The sequence below is a fragment of the Lucilia sericata genome, unplaced genomic scaffold (assembly GCF_015586225.1).
Source record: "Lucilia sericata isolate MDLA Ls3-8-SP2 unplaced genomic scaffold, ASM1558622v1 Contig004255F_arrow, whole genome shotgun sequence".
Taxonomy (NCBI): Eukaryota; Metazoa; Arthropoda; class Insecta; order Diptera; family Calliphoridae; genus Lucilia; species Lucilia sericata.
The window spans coordinates 9,461-25,279 of record NW_023997204.1 but is presented as its reverse complement, the minus strand read 5'-3'; the positions used below and the strand labels follow the sequence as shown (position 1 = coordinate 25,279).

At 30.9% G+C, this 15,819-nt stretch overlaps 3 protein-coding genes across 3 annotated transcripts; 1 reads left to right on the top strand and 2 right to left on the bottom strand.

Annotated features, from left to right (window-relative positions):
- Positions 1-3,316: 3,316 nt before the first annotated feature.
- Positions 3,317-3,613, bottom strand: LOC119615163 (glycine-rich cell wall structural protein-like). The gene has a single exon (XM_037971242.1). The coding sequence runs from the start codon at positions 3,611-3,613 to the stop codon at positions 3,317-3,319; it is 297 nt and encodes a 98-aa protein (XP_037827170.1).
- A 2,425-nt stretch (positions 3,614-6,038) lies between these two features.
- Positions 6,039-9,443, top strand: LOC119615164. Its single transcript, XM_037971243.1, has 2 exons — positions 6,039-6,177; positions 8,280-9,443. The coding sequence occupies exons 1-2, from the start codon at positions 6,142-6,144 to the stop codon at positions 9,357-9,359; spliced, it is 1,116 nt and encodes a 371-aa protein (XP_037827171.1). The 5' UTR covers positions 6,039-6,141; the 3' UTR covers positions 9,360-9,443.
- Positions 9,418-15,512, bottom strand: LOC119615165 (endocuticle structural glycoprotein SgAbd-2-like). The gene is made up of 4 exons (XM_037971244.1): positions 15,339-15,512; positions 12,472-12,629; positions 12,026-12,104; positions 9,418-10,401 (listed from the first exon to the last, which is right to left on the bottom strand). Exons 2-4 carry the CDS (start codon positions 12,624-12,626, stop codon positions 10,246-10,248), a joined length of 390 nt encoding a protein of 129 aa, XP_037827172.1. The 5' UTR covers positions 12,627-12,629; positions 15,339-15,512; the 3' UTR covers positions 9,418-10,245.
- Between the last annotated feature and the right edge of the window lie 307 nt (positions 15,513-15,819).

Below are 15,819 nucleotides of genomic sequence, written 5' to 3'. Positions count from 1 at the left end.
AAAAACTGGTGATCAATTATATGAAGAACGTACACGTTTTTAAAATATATTTAAAGTGCATTTTATTAATATTTGTATATAAATAAATCGAAGAGAAATATAATAAAGTAATACTTTTATATTTATGTATGTATATAAGTATGTATTTATGTATGTTTTAACCCCTAGCTTGACCATTGTAACCATCACATATTAAACCGCCTCCTCTATTGTTTACAGGACCAACAAATTTTGACTCTGTCTATATGTGTATATTTTTCTTTGTTTTTACCAACGTGAGATCGCGGGATATTACCTGCATGCTGATGTATTCCTTTACTGACATCAAATGTATCATTAGTATCTCTAACAATTTCTTAGAATTGTTTTGTTTTTCAGCGTTTGCTAGAATGATAACTTGAAAATATAATTAAGATTATCGCAAAGAATATTTTCTTCATGTTATCAGTTATTAAAATGAACTAGTCATCTCATCTAAAAGTCGCGCATTCTTTATATATAGACATCATCATAGCAGACATCAAAAGACGGGTATTCCATAACGAGCAAAAATATTTACACTGAAAATGATACATGCTTAACATTACGAAAATAAAATTACGTTTTTTCGTAATATTTATGCAATTTCTTGTATAATACGAACCACGAAGCATTTCGATTATTTTCAGTATATAAACCTAATTCACATCATATTATATGAGGACTGGTTCATATATAAACCAGTGTTGCCAATATTTTTCCACCATTTCCCGTTTAAAACCATGTCAAAAAACCGCCAGCTTAATTGTTTTTGCAAAAGCAGCTAGAAAACGTACAATTTAAACTGGATGTTTTTCAAAAAAAAAAAAAAAAAATACAAACTGTGCAATTAGTGATTGGATTCTGCACTGAATTTGTCACAAATTGTATAGGATTACTTCCACAACACTGATACATTGATCGCCTATTTGAACTGATCATTTTTAAAATAAATCATCTCTTCTAAATAATACAAATGCGCAAGTTTGTGCCCACGTATTTCATGAATCCCCTTATTGAATTTCGACTATTGAATAGGCAACCGAAAGTAGTCCTGACTATATATTAGACTATAGGACTGAACCATAGACTAGACTATAGACTAGACTATAGACTAGACTATAGACTAGACTATAGACTAGACTATAGACTAGACTATAGACTAGACTATAGACTAGACAAGACTAGGACCTATAGACTAGACTATAGACTAGACTATAGACTAGACTATAGACTAGACTATAGACTAGACTATAGACTAGACTATAGACTAGACTATAGACTAGACTATAGACTAGACTATAGACTAGACTATAGACTAGACTATAGACTAGACTATAGACTAGACTATAGACTAGACTATAGACTAGACTATAGACTAGACTATAGACTAGACTATAGACTACACCATAGACTAGACTATAGACTAGACTATATACTAGACTATATACCAGACTATAGACTAGACTATTGACTAGACAATAGTCTAGACAATAGTCTAGTTTATAGACTAGACAATAGACTAGACTATAGATTGGACTATAAACTAGACTATAGACTAGACTATAGGCTAGGCTATGCACTAGACAATAGACTAGACTGTAGACTATACTATAAACTAGACTATAAACTAGACTATTGACTAGACAATAGTCTAGACTATAGACTAGACAATAGACTAGACTAGACTATAGACTAGACTATAGAGTAGACTATAAACTAGACTTTAGACTAGACTATAGACTAGACTATGGACTAGACAATAGACTAGACTATAGACTAGACTATAGACTAGACTATAGACTAGACTATAGACTAGACTATAGACTAGACTATAGACTAGACTATAGACTAGACTATAGACTAGACTATAGACTAGACTATAGACTAGACTATAGACTAGACTATAGACTAGACTATAGACTAGACTATGGACTAGACAATAGACTAGACTGTAGACTATACTATAGACTAGACTATAGACTAGGCAATAGGCTAGACTATAGACTATAGAGTAGACTATAAACTAGACTATAGACTAGACCATAGACTAGACTATGGACTAGACAATAGACTAGACTATAGACTACGTGAAAAGACGTCAAAAATCTCCAAATATTGGTTAAAAGTCGCCAAATTTCCCGGTAGCCGCTAAAAACGCATTTTGTCGCGCAATTGTCATTTCAAAAACGTCAGATTTGACGGAAAAAACGTCAAATTGGCAACAATGTATATAACCTCTCTTCTCTCTTTGTCTCTTTCAGAAAAAAAACGTATTCAAACAAAAATTCTCACGGAAGTCTAAAAACAATTTTTTTCTTGAAAATTTAAGGTCCCAAAGCGAAAGCAATAATTAGTGAATATTTGACCTCCATACCAAAATGAAATTTGACAAAAATAATTTCCATATTTATACCCTACACCACTTTAGTGGGGAGGGTTTGTGCTGATGTTTGTAACGCGCAATAATATTGGTCCTATACTCACCTTAGAATCATTTTCTGAAAATTTAGTAATTATCGTTTATTGTCTCAGTGACGGTCTCCATTTTGAAGATTCAATTCAATGAAATTTTACACATGATCTTCTATTGTACTAGAAACGAATCCTTTTGAAAATGGTTAACATCGCTCCAATATTTGATCTAGCGCCCATACAACTGAACCCCCCGATTAGGACTTTTAAGTTTGTTAATTATGTTCAATATATTCGTATCTCGACAAAAAGCTGCAAAACCAAGGTCTTTATGACCCTGATGATTTTTTTGATGATAGGGCCTCATTTTGACCCTAGCCCCTATACAAAGACCCGTTCGAAATATGACTTAATGTACACAATTTTATTCAACAAAAATGGCTAAAGTATATCTGAGACAAGGTACAATTCAACTTAAATGCTTTATTATGAACACTAAATCACTTTTGGTTTTATAACTGGTGTAGGGTATTATATGGTCGGTCTCGCCCCACTATAACTTCTTACTTGTTTTTTTTTTTTTTTTTTAATTAATGAATGAGATCACTGATAATATCTCAATTAGTATTCGATTTTTGTTATAGAAAACTTGAAGTCCCATGACGAAAACTATAAAATCATGATCACTAATATGTTTTGATAAAATTATTTGTATTATTTGTAGTCAACAGGAGATCCAAAATACATATTTTGGAAAATATTTTAAAACAAATCAAGAAAGTTTATAAAATCTCTTTTACAATTAAATATAATCAATTTATCCTTAATATACACAGATTATTTTTATTTACGTAAAAAATATTATTTTATATTACATAAAATCTTAACCGTAATATCCTCCGTATCCTCCATAGCCGCCATAACCTCCACCATAACCGCCATATCCACCATAACCTCCTCCATAACCACCATAGCCATGATGACGCGCTATACGAATATGTTCATCATTATTGCCGGTACGGATATGTTCGGCGTTGTCAGCACTTATACGTTTAATATTCGTATCATTATGAACTGAGGCTTCTGCTCCTAACAATGATTTTAGATTTTTATTGTCGATGGGAGAACTGAAGCAAATGGCCAACGAGCACAGGACTAAAGCTGCTATAAACAGTTTCATGTCGAAGATATTTAAGTATTTGTTTTACTTTGTAACCGATTTACTAAACGAGGTTGTTATTACTTCTAACTAGAATTGAGCACTATAGATTGTTGCCAAAAATTACCTTATTTTATAGGATTGTAATAAAAATTAAAAATACATTTATGAATATATCATGCTAAAAGTACTTAAACCAAATTTTAGAAAAAAATTGTTGTTGTTTATTTCAGAAAAAAAAAAAAGTGCAAGTAATACAGTTTTTGCTACTTTCATTTTTATTTTCGACAATTTTGTTTAATTGTCATTTAGTCAATATCTGCTTAAGTTCAAGATATATTTAGGTTTTTAATATTTCACTCGAGATTTTGTGTTTTTTTTTTAATAACCGGCCCTACACAGATTCCTAAATGTCTTTTTTGTTTGATCCTTGTTGTTATTTCCTTCATAGAAACAAATTTTCTTTAACCAATGGTGAGATAATTACTCGATTTAGGGTACAAATTTTCTCTAATTGCCTTAAAATTTTGCATCAAATAATTGTAGATACTGTGAAACGAAATTAGACTCACCATAAAAAATTTCATTTTTCATGCGCCGTACTAATAAACGATTATTTTTTTTTTACAAATCATCCTAAAAATATCAACCGAAGTGGGGATTTCCTGATGAGTAAATATATTATTTTTATACAAATACCAAAATCTATTTGAATAGAGTTTGGGGTTTGGGGGAATTCCGTTCCGGAATTCTCGGGAAAGTTTTATTTCTTGTGTGTTTCTCATTGACTTGGTCCCTTTGTATGTACCTAGGTTATTCCATCTATCTTCAGCATTCTGAAGAATGTGAGGATTCTGATCTTTATAAAACCTAACGGATTTGCTGCTAAAATGGCGTTGGAGATATCAAAAGCTGATAATAGCACCTATCCGCAGGGATACAAACAAGGACAAGCACAGATCATTCTTGCATTGTCTAACTAATAGGGAAGTGGTAGTATAAGAGTTCAGTGGGAGAAGTGCCGCGAGAAGAATTTCGTGACACTAAATGATCGCAGAAATTTGTAATAACTTTTAAAATTTTTGTGTTTTATATCTTATTGGAAAGATAATCCAAAATAGACAAATTTAGTGCCAAAATTTTTGTAAAAATCTTAGTGCCACCAGTTAACGTGGTAACTTTAAGTATTCGTCAAGAGGAAGAGACTCCTGTAAAATAAAGAATTTTATATTTGAGACTCAAGTATACAGTCAGAAGGACTAAAAGATGAAAATTTGGAATTTTTTTTTCAAATTCACAAATCAGAGGGTGGGGAGGGTATATTGGGTTTGTGCTGATGTTTGTAACATACAATAATATTGGTACTATACCCACCTTAAAGTATACCAGTCGGCTTAGAATCACTTTCTCGCTATGTCCGTCCGTCCATGTAAACCTCGATCTCAAACTACAGGTTGCAATTTGGAAGATAATTCAATGAAATTTAGTACATGATCTTCTATTGTCCCATGGAAAATGATTAAGATCGGTCTATTATTTCACCTAGCCCCCATACAACTGAACCCCCAAATAGGGCTTGTAAATCTTGTGATCAAACTACAGGTCGCAATTTTGAAGATAATTCAATGCACATAATCTTCTATTGTACCATAGACGAGGCCTATTGAAAATTGTTAACATAGGTCCATTACAACTGAACCCGCCGAATAGGGCTTTTAAGTTCATGTTTAATATATTCGTATCTCGACAAAAAGCTGCAAAACCAAGTTCTATACGAGCCTTAATGACCCTCATGAATTTTATAATTATTGGGCCTCATTTGACTCTGGCCCCTATACAAAGACCCCTTCAAAATATGACTTAAATGTCCAGAATTTTATTCAACATTAATTAGCTTAAGTATATCTGAGGCAAGGTACAATTCCACTTAAATGCTTTATTATGAAAACTAAATCACATTTTATTTTTATAACTGGTATAAGGTATTAGATGGTCGGCCTCACCCAAATATAATTTCTTACTTGTATTCCAAATTTCAGCATATTTGAGCTACAGAAAATGGTTAAAAAATTCAGTTAAAATTAAAAAAAAAAAAACGGTGTAGATGTGCAGAAATTATATGACTAATGCATCCGTAATTTTTATGAAATTTGATATACTTTTTTTAGCTTAAGCCTTATTGATTATAGTAGAAATCCATTCATGACTCATTCCACTTAGAACATAAACAAGTATCCTCTCAGAATATCATATAAACGTTACCTAGGTTTTAACACAACTATTTAATTATAAATACTCAGTATTTAATAATGTTCTAAATAGAGTACTGTATGGTCGACCAATCTTGACTTTAATTTCTAACTTGTTTTCTACTAAAATTTTTACCTAAAATACAATTCAATTATACATACTTACATAATTATATTTGTACTAAAAACAAAAGAAAACTCAATATTTGAAGTTGTCAACTAAAAACAAATTATATTTTATATTTATTATTGATCAAGATATTCTTCATTCATTGGTGAAAAATAAAAAAATGATAAATAATGTCGTTTAAGACGACTTCATTTGTAGCAGCACATGTAAGTACATTCGATTCCTTATGGCACTTGAGGGACACTTAAATCAAATTGGGGATTTTTCTCCGCAACTTATGGCGCGGTATATATGTTTATGCCCTATGGTATAGGGCATAAACATATATACTTATATATTCATATATATGTACTACGTCCATTAGTTGGGGATTTTTTATATTGTTGACTGTGAATTAGTGAGAATGCAGCGTGTGCTTAAAATATTTGCAATTCTTTTATTTTCTCTTGTTCTCATGATGTGATTTTTTAAAAGATTACTGAAAATGATTAATTTATCATCTTAACCATTATCTAAATGAATGCATTTATCATTTGGAGTTATTAAAAGTCGCCTCATCTAAAAATGATGTAATAAAGGCTGGAAGTACTTTTGGCTACCGCTCTCGTAGGTTTGTTATACCCTTCACCACTTCATTGGGGAGGTTATATTAATATTTTACTAATGTTTTTAACGCACAAAACTTATGGTCCTATCAGATTATACTCATCGACTTAGAATCATTTTCTGAGTGGATAAAACCGTCCGACCCTCTGTCCATGTTGAAGAAACTACATCAATGTAATTTGATATCGGTTTCATTATTTTATCTTGCATCTTACAGGTGGATCCCCAACTTGGGCTTTGGACTTAATTTTTATAGCAATAGTACTTTTTGTACCCTTCACCATCATAAGTGATGATAGTGGGTAATATGTATGTTACTCATTCCGAGTGTAACAACGAGAAATATTCGGTTCGCTAGACAGGAGGTAGATTCGCATACATACATACATACATACATACATACATACATACATACATACATACATACATACATTCATACATACATACATACATACATACATACATACATACATACATACATACATACATACATACATACATACATACATACATACAGACTACATACATACATACATACATACATACATACATACATACTACATACATACATACATACATACTACATACATACATACATACATACATACATACATACATACATACATACAGACATACATACATACATACATACATACATACATACATACATACAACATACATACATACATCATACATACATACATACATACATACATACATACATACATACATACATACATACATACATACATACATACATACATACATACATACATACAGACATACATACATACATACATACATACATACATACATACATACATACATACATACATACATACATACATACATACATACATACATACATACATACAATACATACATACATACATACATACATACATACTACATACATACATACATACATACATACATACATACATACATACATACATACATACATACATACATACATACATACTACATACATACATACATACATACATACATACATACATACATACATACATACATACATACATACATACAATACATACATACATACATACATACCATACATACATACATACATACATACATACATACATACATACTACATACATACATACATACATACATACATACATACATACATACATACATACATACATACATACATACATACATACATACATACATACATACATACATACATACATACTACATACATACATACATACATACATACATACATACACAACATACATACATACATACATACATTACATACATACATCCTACATACATACATACATACATACATACATACATACATACATACATACATACATACATACATACATACATACATACATACATACATACATACATACATACATACATACATACATACATACATACATACATACATACATACATACATACATACATACATACATCCTAACTAACTAACTTCAAATTGGAGCCTCCATTTTCATAACAAATTTATTTCCAGAAAAATTCCTTTCTGTCCCACTGTGCATTGTAGAAATACTGTGGAATAGCTATAAATATGTTGATAATGTAATGTTTGGGATCTTTATTAAATATCAAAATGATTATTGGTCTATAATTTTTCCAAGATCCTTATCTGTTAGAAATATTTGTTATTAAATTTCATTACTCGTTACTTTCTTTCCAGTATCCTAACACATATATGGAACAATTTTGCAAATCATTACACCCCGACTTGGAATTAGGTACAATTTGTGTAGCTTGGTTTCGTCAGGCAGTAAGGCACTGTACCGAATTACTGAACGAAGTAAAACCCTCCACAACATTCTTCTGGACGACAGTAAAGAATTTTATATTTCCGGATAGAACGACAGAGCTTCTGTCTCAGAAAATACCTATCGGAATACATCCCAAACGTTTGTCGCTGCAAGATTGTAATTCACTACTTCTGGACATTGTTAGTGACTATATTGAAAGGGCACCACGCTATGGAGCAGAGTCCAAAACAAATGTCATGCTGTGGCAAGTTTTATACTCGCTTATGGGTGTTATGGCCTTAGGTTCCTTACTGGTGGGCATTATTTTTACTTACAATAAATATGGCCAATCTAAGACAAAGATAAATCTATTGGATGAAATTTTTAAACCCGATAAACGTATGCAGGTTCTTTGTAAACGTAGTTTACGTTTAGCTAAAGCAGAGTTGAGGAATATTCATATTAAACCAGTGGCAAAGGTAGAAGATCTTGTTCCAGCTGATGGAGACAATGTTTTGGCCCTGAAAATCGGTACGAAATACGAGTTTTTGGAATCAATAGTAACGGGCAGTGTACAGTCAGTAGGGAAATTTCACCGACTTTACGATCAGCATAACAAAACAAAGGGGGATTTAAAAATAGAGTCCTTAAATAGAGCCATGAAATTTGTGGATAATAATTGTAAAAGAATTCATCTCTTGCTAATGTTTGAACAAAATGTGATTTATGAAGAGGAGGAGCCGAAACGAAAACCTAAAAGCATTAGCCCTAGAATAAAAACTGCATCACCACCACCCGGAAAAGTAACATCAGCAACCTCCAAAGGAATGTTAAATGCTAGATTAGAGGGAGGAGGTTTCAACTATAAAACTGTACCTGGTATTGGCATGGCTTCAGTTTCTTCCCGATCTAATAGCCCTAAACCTTTGAACTCCCCCAAACAAGTGACTACACCTCGTTCAAGTGGTATACCCTGTAAACGTTCCTCTTCAACCAGGAAATCGAAATAGAATAAATCTGGCAACTACTTTTAACTTTTTAAATATAATAATTTATAATAAAACACAATTTTATTGTAAGTTTTTTGCGCAATTTATTTATTGCGTAGTTGCCATACTTAATAAAACAAAAATTTCTTATTAAAACTTATTTCAATATTTGCTGTTTTAACATGGGTTTTAACAAATAATTTAAACAATATTTTAATTAACAAAACAAATTACATAAAAATTCTGTTTATTTATCAACTAAAATAAAAAAATGAAATATTTATACATAAAAAATTTATAATAAATTGTTAAATTTATTTAGCTTCTCTGTTTCTCTTAAATAAAATAATAAAACATATGAAAAAGTTATAAAAAAAGTGTATGAAAATGAATAGAAAGAAATACGATCACAATAAACATTGAAGAGTGTATAGAAGAAGGTAAATATAAATACAATAAAGAGAGAGAGAGAGGGAGAATTACTGTCATGGAAAGGATTGAACAGGATAATCAAAAAGAGGAAGAGCTGGAAATAAAGTGTAGTGTGTATATAGATTATCGTTAGAATTGGAAACTGCTGATAGTGCCCGGAAATGTGGGCTAACTTTACAAAAAATAGGGATTAATACAACTCGGTGATGTATAAGTGAATGTGTTGCTGTTGACATGTACATATGTGTGTGCAGTTGTATTTGGGATTTTTCATCTTGTGTCGGTGTGCTTAAAATGTAAGTATGTGTTTTATTATTAGCGTTGCCACATGATTTATGTTTTGTAATAGTTGCCAACTATTTGCCGTTTAATATGTGTATTAATTAATCTCTTGTTTAGCTTGGAAGTACACTGTTTCTTTTGTTAATATTTCTTTAATGCTGTTTTAGAAATACATTAAGTTTTAATGTATTTATTAGAAGAATCTACCTCTGGGTCCACCGGGAGCAGCTACTGGTGGTGGTGTTGGAATATGAGCACCTTCGGCACGGAAACCATTTTCATCGGCAATATAAGTGATGGTATATACTACACCATCAGGTCCGGTGTAGGAGTAAGAGCCTTGCATTACCTGAAAATATTGGGAAAAATTAAAAATAAGACGACGTAGGAGAGAATAGAGTAAAAGCGATAGATTTTCAGACAATAGACCGATATATCAGACCATAGTATTGACTATAGATCAGTCTATAGTCTAGATTATAGATCAGTCTATATTCCTGACTATAGTTCAGTCTATAGTATTGACTATAGGTTTGTCTATAGTCTTGATTATAGATCAGTCTATAGTTTTGACTATAGATATGTCTATATTCTTGAATATAGATCAGCCTATAGTCTTGACTATAGATCAGTTTATAGTCTAGACTATAGATCAGTCTAAAGTCTATAGTCTTGACTATAGATAAGTCTATAGTCTTGACTATAGATCAGTCTATAGTCTTGACTATAGATCAGTCTATAGTCTTGACTATAGATCAGTCTATAGTCTTGACTATAGATCAGTCTATAGTCTTGACTATAGATCAGTCTATAGTCTTGACTATAGATCAGTCTATAGTCTTGACAATAGACTAAAGTCTTGACTATAGATCAGTCTATAGTCTTGACTTTAGATCAGTCTATAGTCTTGACTATAGAACAGTCTATAGTCTTGACTATAAATCTGTTTATAGTCTTGACTAAAGATCAGTCTATAGTCTTGACTATAGATCAGTCTATAGCCTTGACTATAGATCAGCCTATAATCTTGACTATAGATCAGTCTAGTTAAAAATGTGGTAGAATGATCTATAGTCAAGACTATAGACTAATCTACAGAGAAGACTATAGACTGATCTAAAGTCAAGACTTTAGATCAGTCTATAGTCTTGACTATAGATCAGTTTATAGTCTTGACTATAAATCAGTTTATAGTCTTGACCATAGATCAGTCTATAGTCTTGACTTTAGATCGGTCTATAGTGTCTTGACGATAGATCAGTCTATAGTCTTGACTATAGATCAGTCTATAGTCTTCTCTGTAGATTAGTCTATAGTCTTGACTATAGATCATTCTACCACATTTTTAACTATAGAGCAGTGTATATTCATGATTATAGACAGATCTATAATCTTGGTTAGGGACCCGACTGTGGTCTTGGCTGTAGAGCAGTCTATAGTCTTGGCTATATGCCAGTCTATAGTCTTAGCTCTATAAAAGATTACAACCGGTCTATAGACTTGGGTATAGGCCAGTCTATAGTTGGCCATACACCAAACTATAGTCTTGGGTATAGACCAGACGTCTGGTCTGCAGACTATAGTTTAGACTTGTCGAAATTCTAAGCTACAGACTATATGTTTTAAGCGTTTTCTTGCCAATAATGTGGTAACTTTTTTAATTCTTTTATTATATCCTAAAAGTATGCCTCAAGTATATAGCATTTGTCAAAGCTTTAAAAGCTTCCTCAATAGTTTTTTTAGCCTAAAACTATGCTGCATACTTAAAATTATTTGTATATTTTTATTTTGGCCAACAACTGCTTATTGCAGTTACCGCCCATGTCAATTTTAAACTGATTACATCTACATTATGCAAATAACACTTTGGCATATACAATATTTAGGTCACATTACGGTTTTTAAACCAAAGAAAAAACTCCTAACTGATTAAATAAAACCAAAAACAAACATAAAAAACTAATAATAATTACCTGAGCTTCTAATTGAGGATTGCCTGCATTCTTAAGATAACCAGCTTCATCAGCACGTATACCATTGCTAGTTTCATAACTGTAAAATAAAAATTAGAAAACAAAAAAATCATTAAATTAGTTTAGTGACATTAAGATTGCACTCAATAATTTTATGTAAATTGTAGACCCACTGAAACAAAAAAAAAAAAAATGAAAAAAAAAATCAAAACTAAAACACACTATATGCTAATATTTGTGCGAATAATGTTTGGCGTTATAACGTTTTCGTAAAAGGCCAAATTTTTTGTAATTTCTTAACAAAGTTTTTCGTTTCTAACTATGAAATTCATGATGGCAAGGTGTGTTCTTTCGTTTAAAGTTAAACGTTATTTTTAGTTTTTATGTTAATTTTAAATTTTTTTACTAAACATGTGTTGACGATGATTAACTATTAGTCTACTCACTTGTAGTTGTATGAACCATCTGGATTCAAATTGAAATCCTGTTTAAGTATCACAGCATTGGCGTCGAAAGAATTTCCACGTGGTGGTGGTATACCACGTTGAGCCGACACAACAACAGTCATACAGCAGAGAACAGCAAATACAATGGATTTCATGATCTGTTTGTGTGCGAAAAAAATATATAATATCATTTACATAAATTTCATTTACACGAATATTTTGATTGATGTTTATAATTAAGTTGAAATTTTATAATATTTATTTAGTTCCAACATTTTGAGTGGCTTGTACGTATTAAGTAATATTTCTGTGGAACTAAAGGTTATCAGTTTAATGTCACGTTTCAATTAGTTAATATTTATTTATTAACTAAGTTGTAAAAATAATGCATGTAGGGTTTTATAGAAAATTAAATTTTTTAAATGCTATGTAACATTATGTAGTTGAAAATTTCTATAATTATAAGTTAAATTTAATTAAGGAACTTAGAGATGACCGGTTGTATGAGGACTGGGTGAAATAATGTATCGAATTCTACCATTTTCTATAGCTGTCGTTCTTAAAGCAATTTCATCATTTCATTTCTTGTAGCCTGCTTACGGGTTTTACTTGGACACACAGACTGACATAGATTAATCGACTTTGATTGGTATACTTTACGGTGGGTGTAGGATCAATATTTTTGAGTGTTATAAACCTCAGCATTAACGCATAATACGCTTCTCACTGTAGAGGTGTAGAGTATAAATATTGTGCTTTCAATATTATGATTGGGGTTTTTCACGGAAAAATAATACTAATAATAATAATACCAGCAATCATTTTCATTTTACCATTAACAAGTTCTCAAAATTTTTACTTTTGGAATAATGTCAACAATTTAATTTTTGCCTTTCAATTGCCATTACTTTAGATTTTAGTAGAGAAATATGAGGGATGCATAAAAGCTGATAAATAACAATATTTGGCCCATTTTTGTACACATTTCTGTTAAATTTTAGCGTTTAGTTAAGTTATTTTTTTAATGGTGTATATTTTGTTCTAATAAAAAACTTAGTTGGCCGATTTACTCATTTTAGTACCAAAGATTTACTAATCAATTAATAATTATTTTCATATTTTGCTTTTCTGATTATACCTTTCTCAAAGAAAAGAAACTTTGAAAAGAAGAAAAAATTAAACTATCATAATTTACCAAATTATCGTCTACTTGTGGTGCCTGGTACGCGTTGCAGGCTTTTGATTGGAAAAGTGGAATCTACACGTAAATGTCTATATAGCCCTCAGATCGGTTTTGCGGTTTTAGTGTAATTAAATTTTAAACTTTACAGGAACACTTCTCACGATCTCTGAAACATATATTTGAAATTTTATCCTATCAGATTCCGAAGTTCCTCAGTTTATCGATTACGAACAAACGTTAATATTTTATTTAATCTGATTTACTTTAAGACTGTCCTAATTAAAGAAGATCGTTTGAAGTCAGAATGTTTTACCATATATCGTGATGACTTGAAAATAAAAACCAGATTTAGATAACAGAGTATAATATGTTTCTTATCTAAGTTTAAATAAAATTTTTAGGTTAGATTCTCTTTTACTTGGAAGTTTTGATGTGAAGTGCTTTATGAAGGCTCTAACGCCTTCATAAACGTTTTTTCAACGTTGAAAAAACGTTTTAAATAATTTCCTTCTACTTATCAAAGTGTTATTTGGTCTGCTGATTCCGAATATGGAAATAAAAAAGTTGTATCACCCACCAATTTTTCACATTTTTATCTTTCAGTCCTTCTGACTGAATACTTGAGTCCCAAATATAAAATTCTTCAATTTTACAGAAGTTGCGAATATTGGTAGTTTCAACCTCCAGACTAATACTTAAAGTTAAAGATATGCTTTCTGAAAATATGTTGCGCTATCGGAACATGTTAACTGGTGGCACCAAGGCTCTGAAAGGTTTTCACAGGCATTATTCTTTACTGTTATACATTTTATATAAACTTTTAACGATTAAATAATTCGAGATAATGTCAAATTTACATCTGAAGTTTTAGTAAACGCGAATAACGTTAATCCTCAAAACCTTGAAGGTCAAACCCAATCCGATAGGAATGTGTGGTAGTCCTGGATTTCATTACGACAAAAGCCTGACAGTGGCAAAGAATGTGTTTCAGAGTTTCATGTCATCTTCGCATGCTCTACATTCGTCTAAATTCTCGTCAAATTTTGTATAGTTGTATTAAACTAAAGTTATGCTTTTGACGTTTACAACATAAAATCAATCTCACACCCGATACCCATCCTAACTTATATCGATTTCAAATACAATTTGATGACGTCCATCCGTCCATATAAACCTTGTAATAAAACCACAAGTAGCAGAAAAAACTTAAAATCAAACAATTAGTTAGCAGACTTAATTATCAGTAATCCATTAACTTGTTGCATTAACAATAAACGCACATTTTAATACGTTAAATAATTAACATTAATATGAACAAATACTTTTTTTTTAAACAACAAATACCGCTAACAAAAGTCATGTACTTAAGTGCAACTAAATATTGGTTTAAATAAATGTTAGGCTTATTTTGACAAATGTTAATATGACAGTTGGAACTGACGCTTTATAGTTAATTAAAGAATTACATTTTCCATAAAGAATGTATTAACCAATTTAGTAATTTTTCAATTTTAACATATTTTTTTAAAATTTTAAAAAAATTGTAAAGAATTTTATTTAAATATTTTTTTATTTTTAATAATTTTTATGTAAATTATTCACAAGTTTTTAAATTTACTATTAGTTTTTGCTTATTTTATATTATTATTTCTTTAGATTGATTGTCCTTTCTAGAGGAACTCACTTTATTTATATATTTTTTGGATTGTTCAACAAAACACGTAAACTTTTCGTTAATTAAGTATGGAGTTGGGTGTCCTTAGTTGGAATATTTATAAAAATAAGTTTTAAAGAACACACGCGTTTTGAGAACGAGACACGTCTACGTTTGAAGGCTCGTCAAGTGTTATTTGTTGTTTGTTCAGAAAATGCAAACGTTTTTATACTATTGCAACTCAAATGAAAATAAATTGTTTGCAAATCTAAAGCCGTTAGATTTAGACTCTTCTTTAATTTAACTTGGGCAGCACCATCACTACAAACAACTACCAACAACATTACCATCAACACTACAACCACCACGCCATACAGCAGCCACATCAAGTGCATTTAATGTAACACAACAATAACTGCAACAGTAAGCCCTACTACTTCTAACAATCATACACAAATACTGGCACTCTCACACACACCTCAAAAAAAGATGCAACTGATCTGCTGATTGT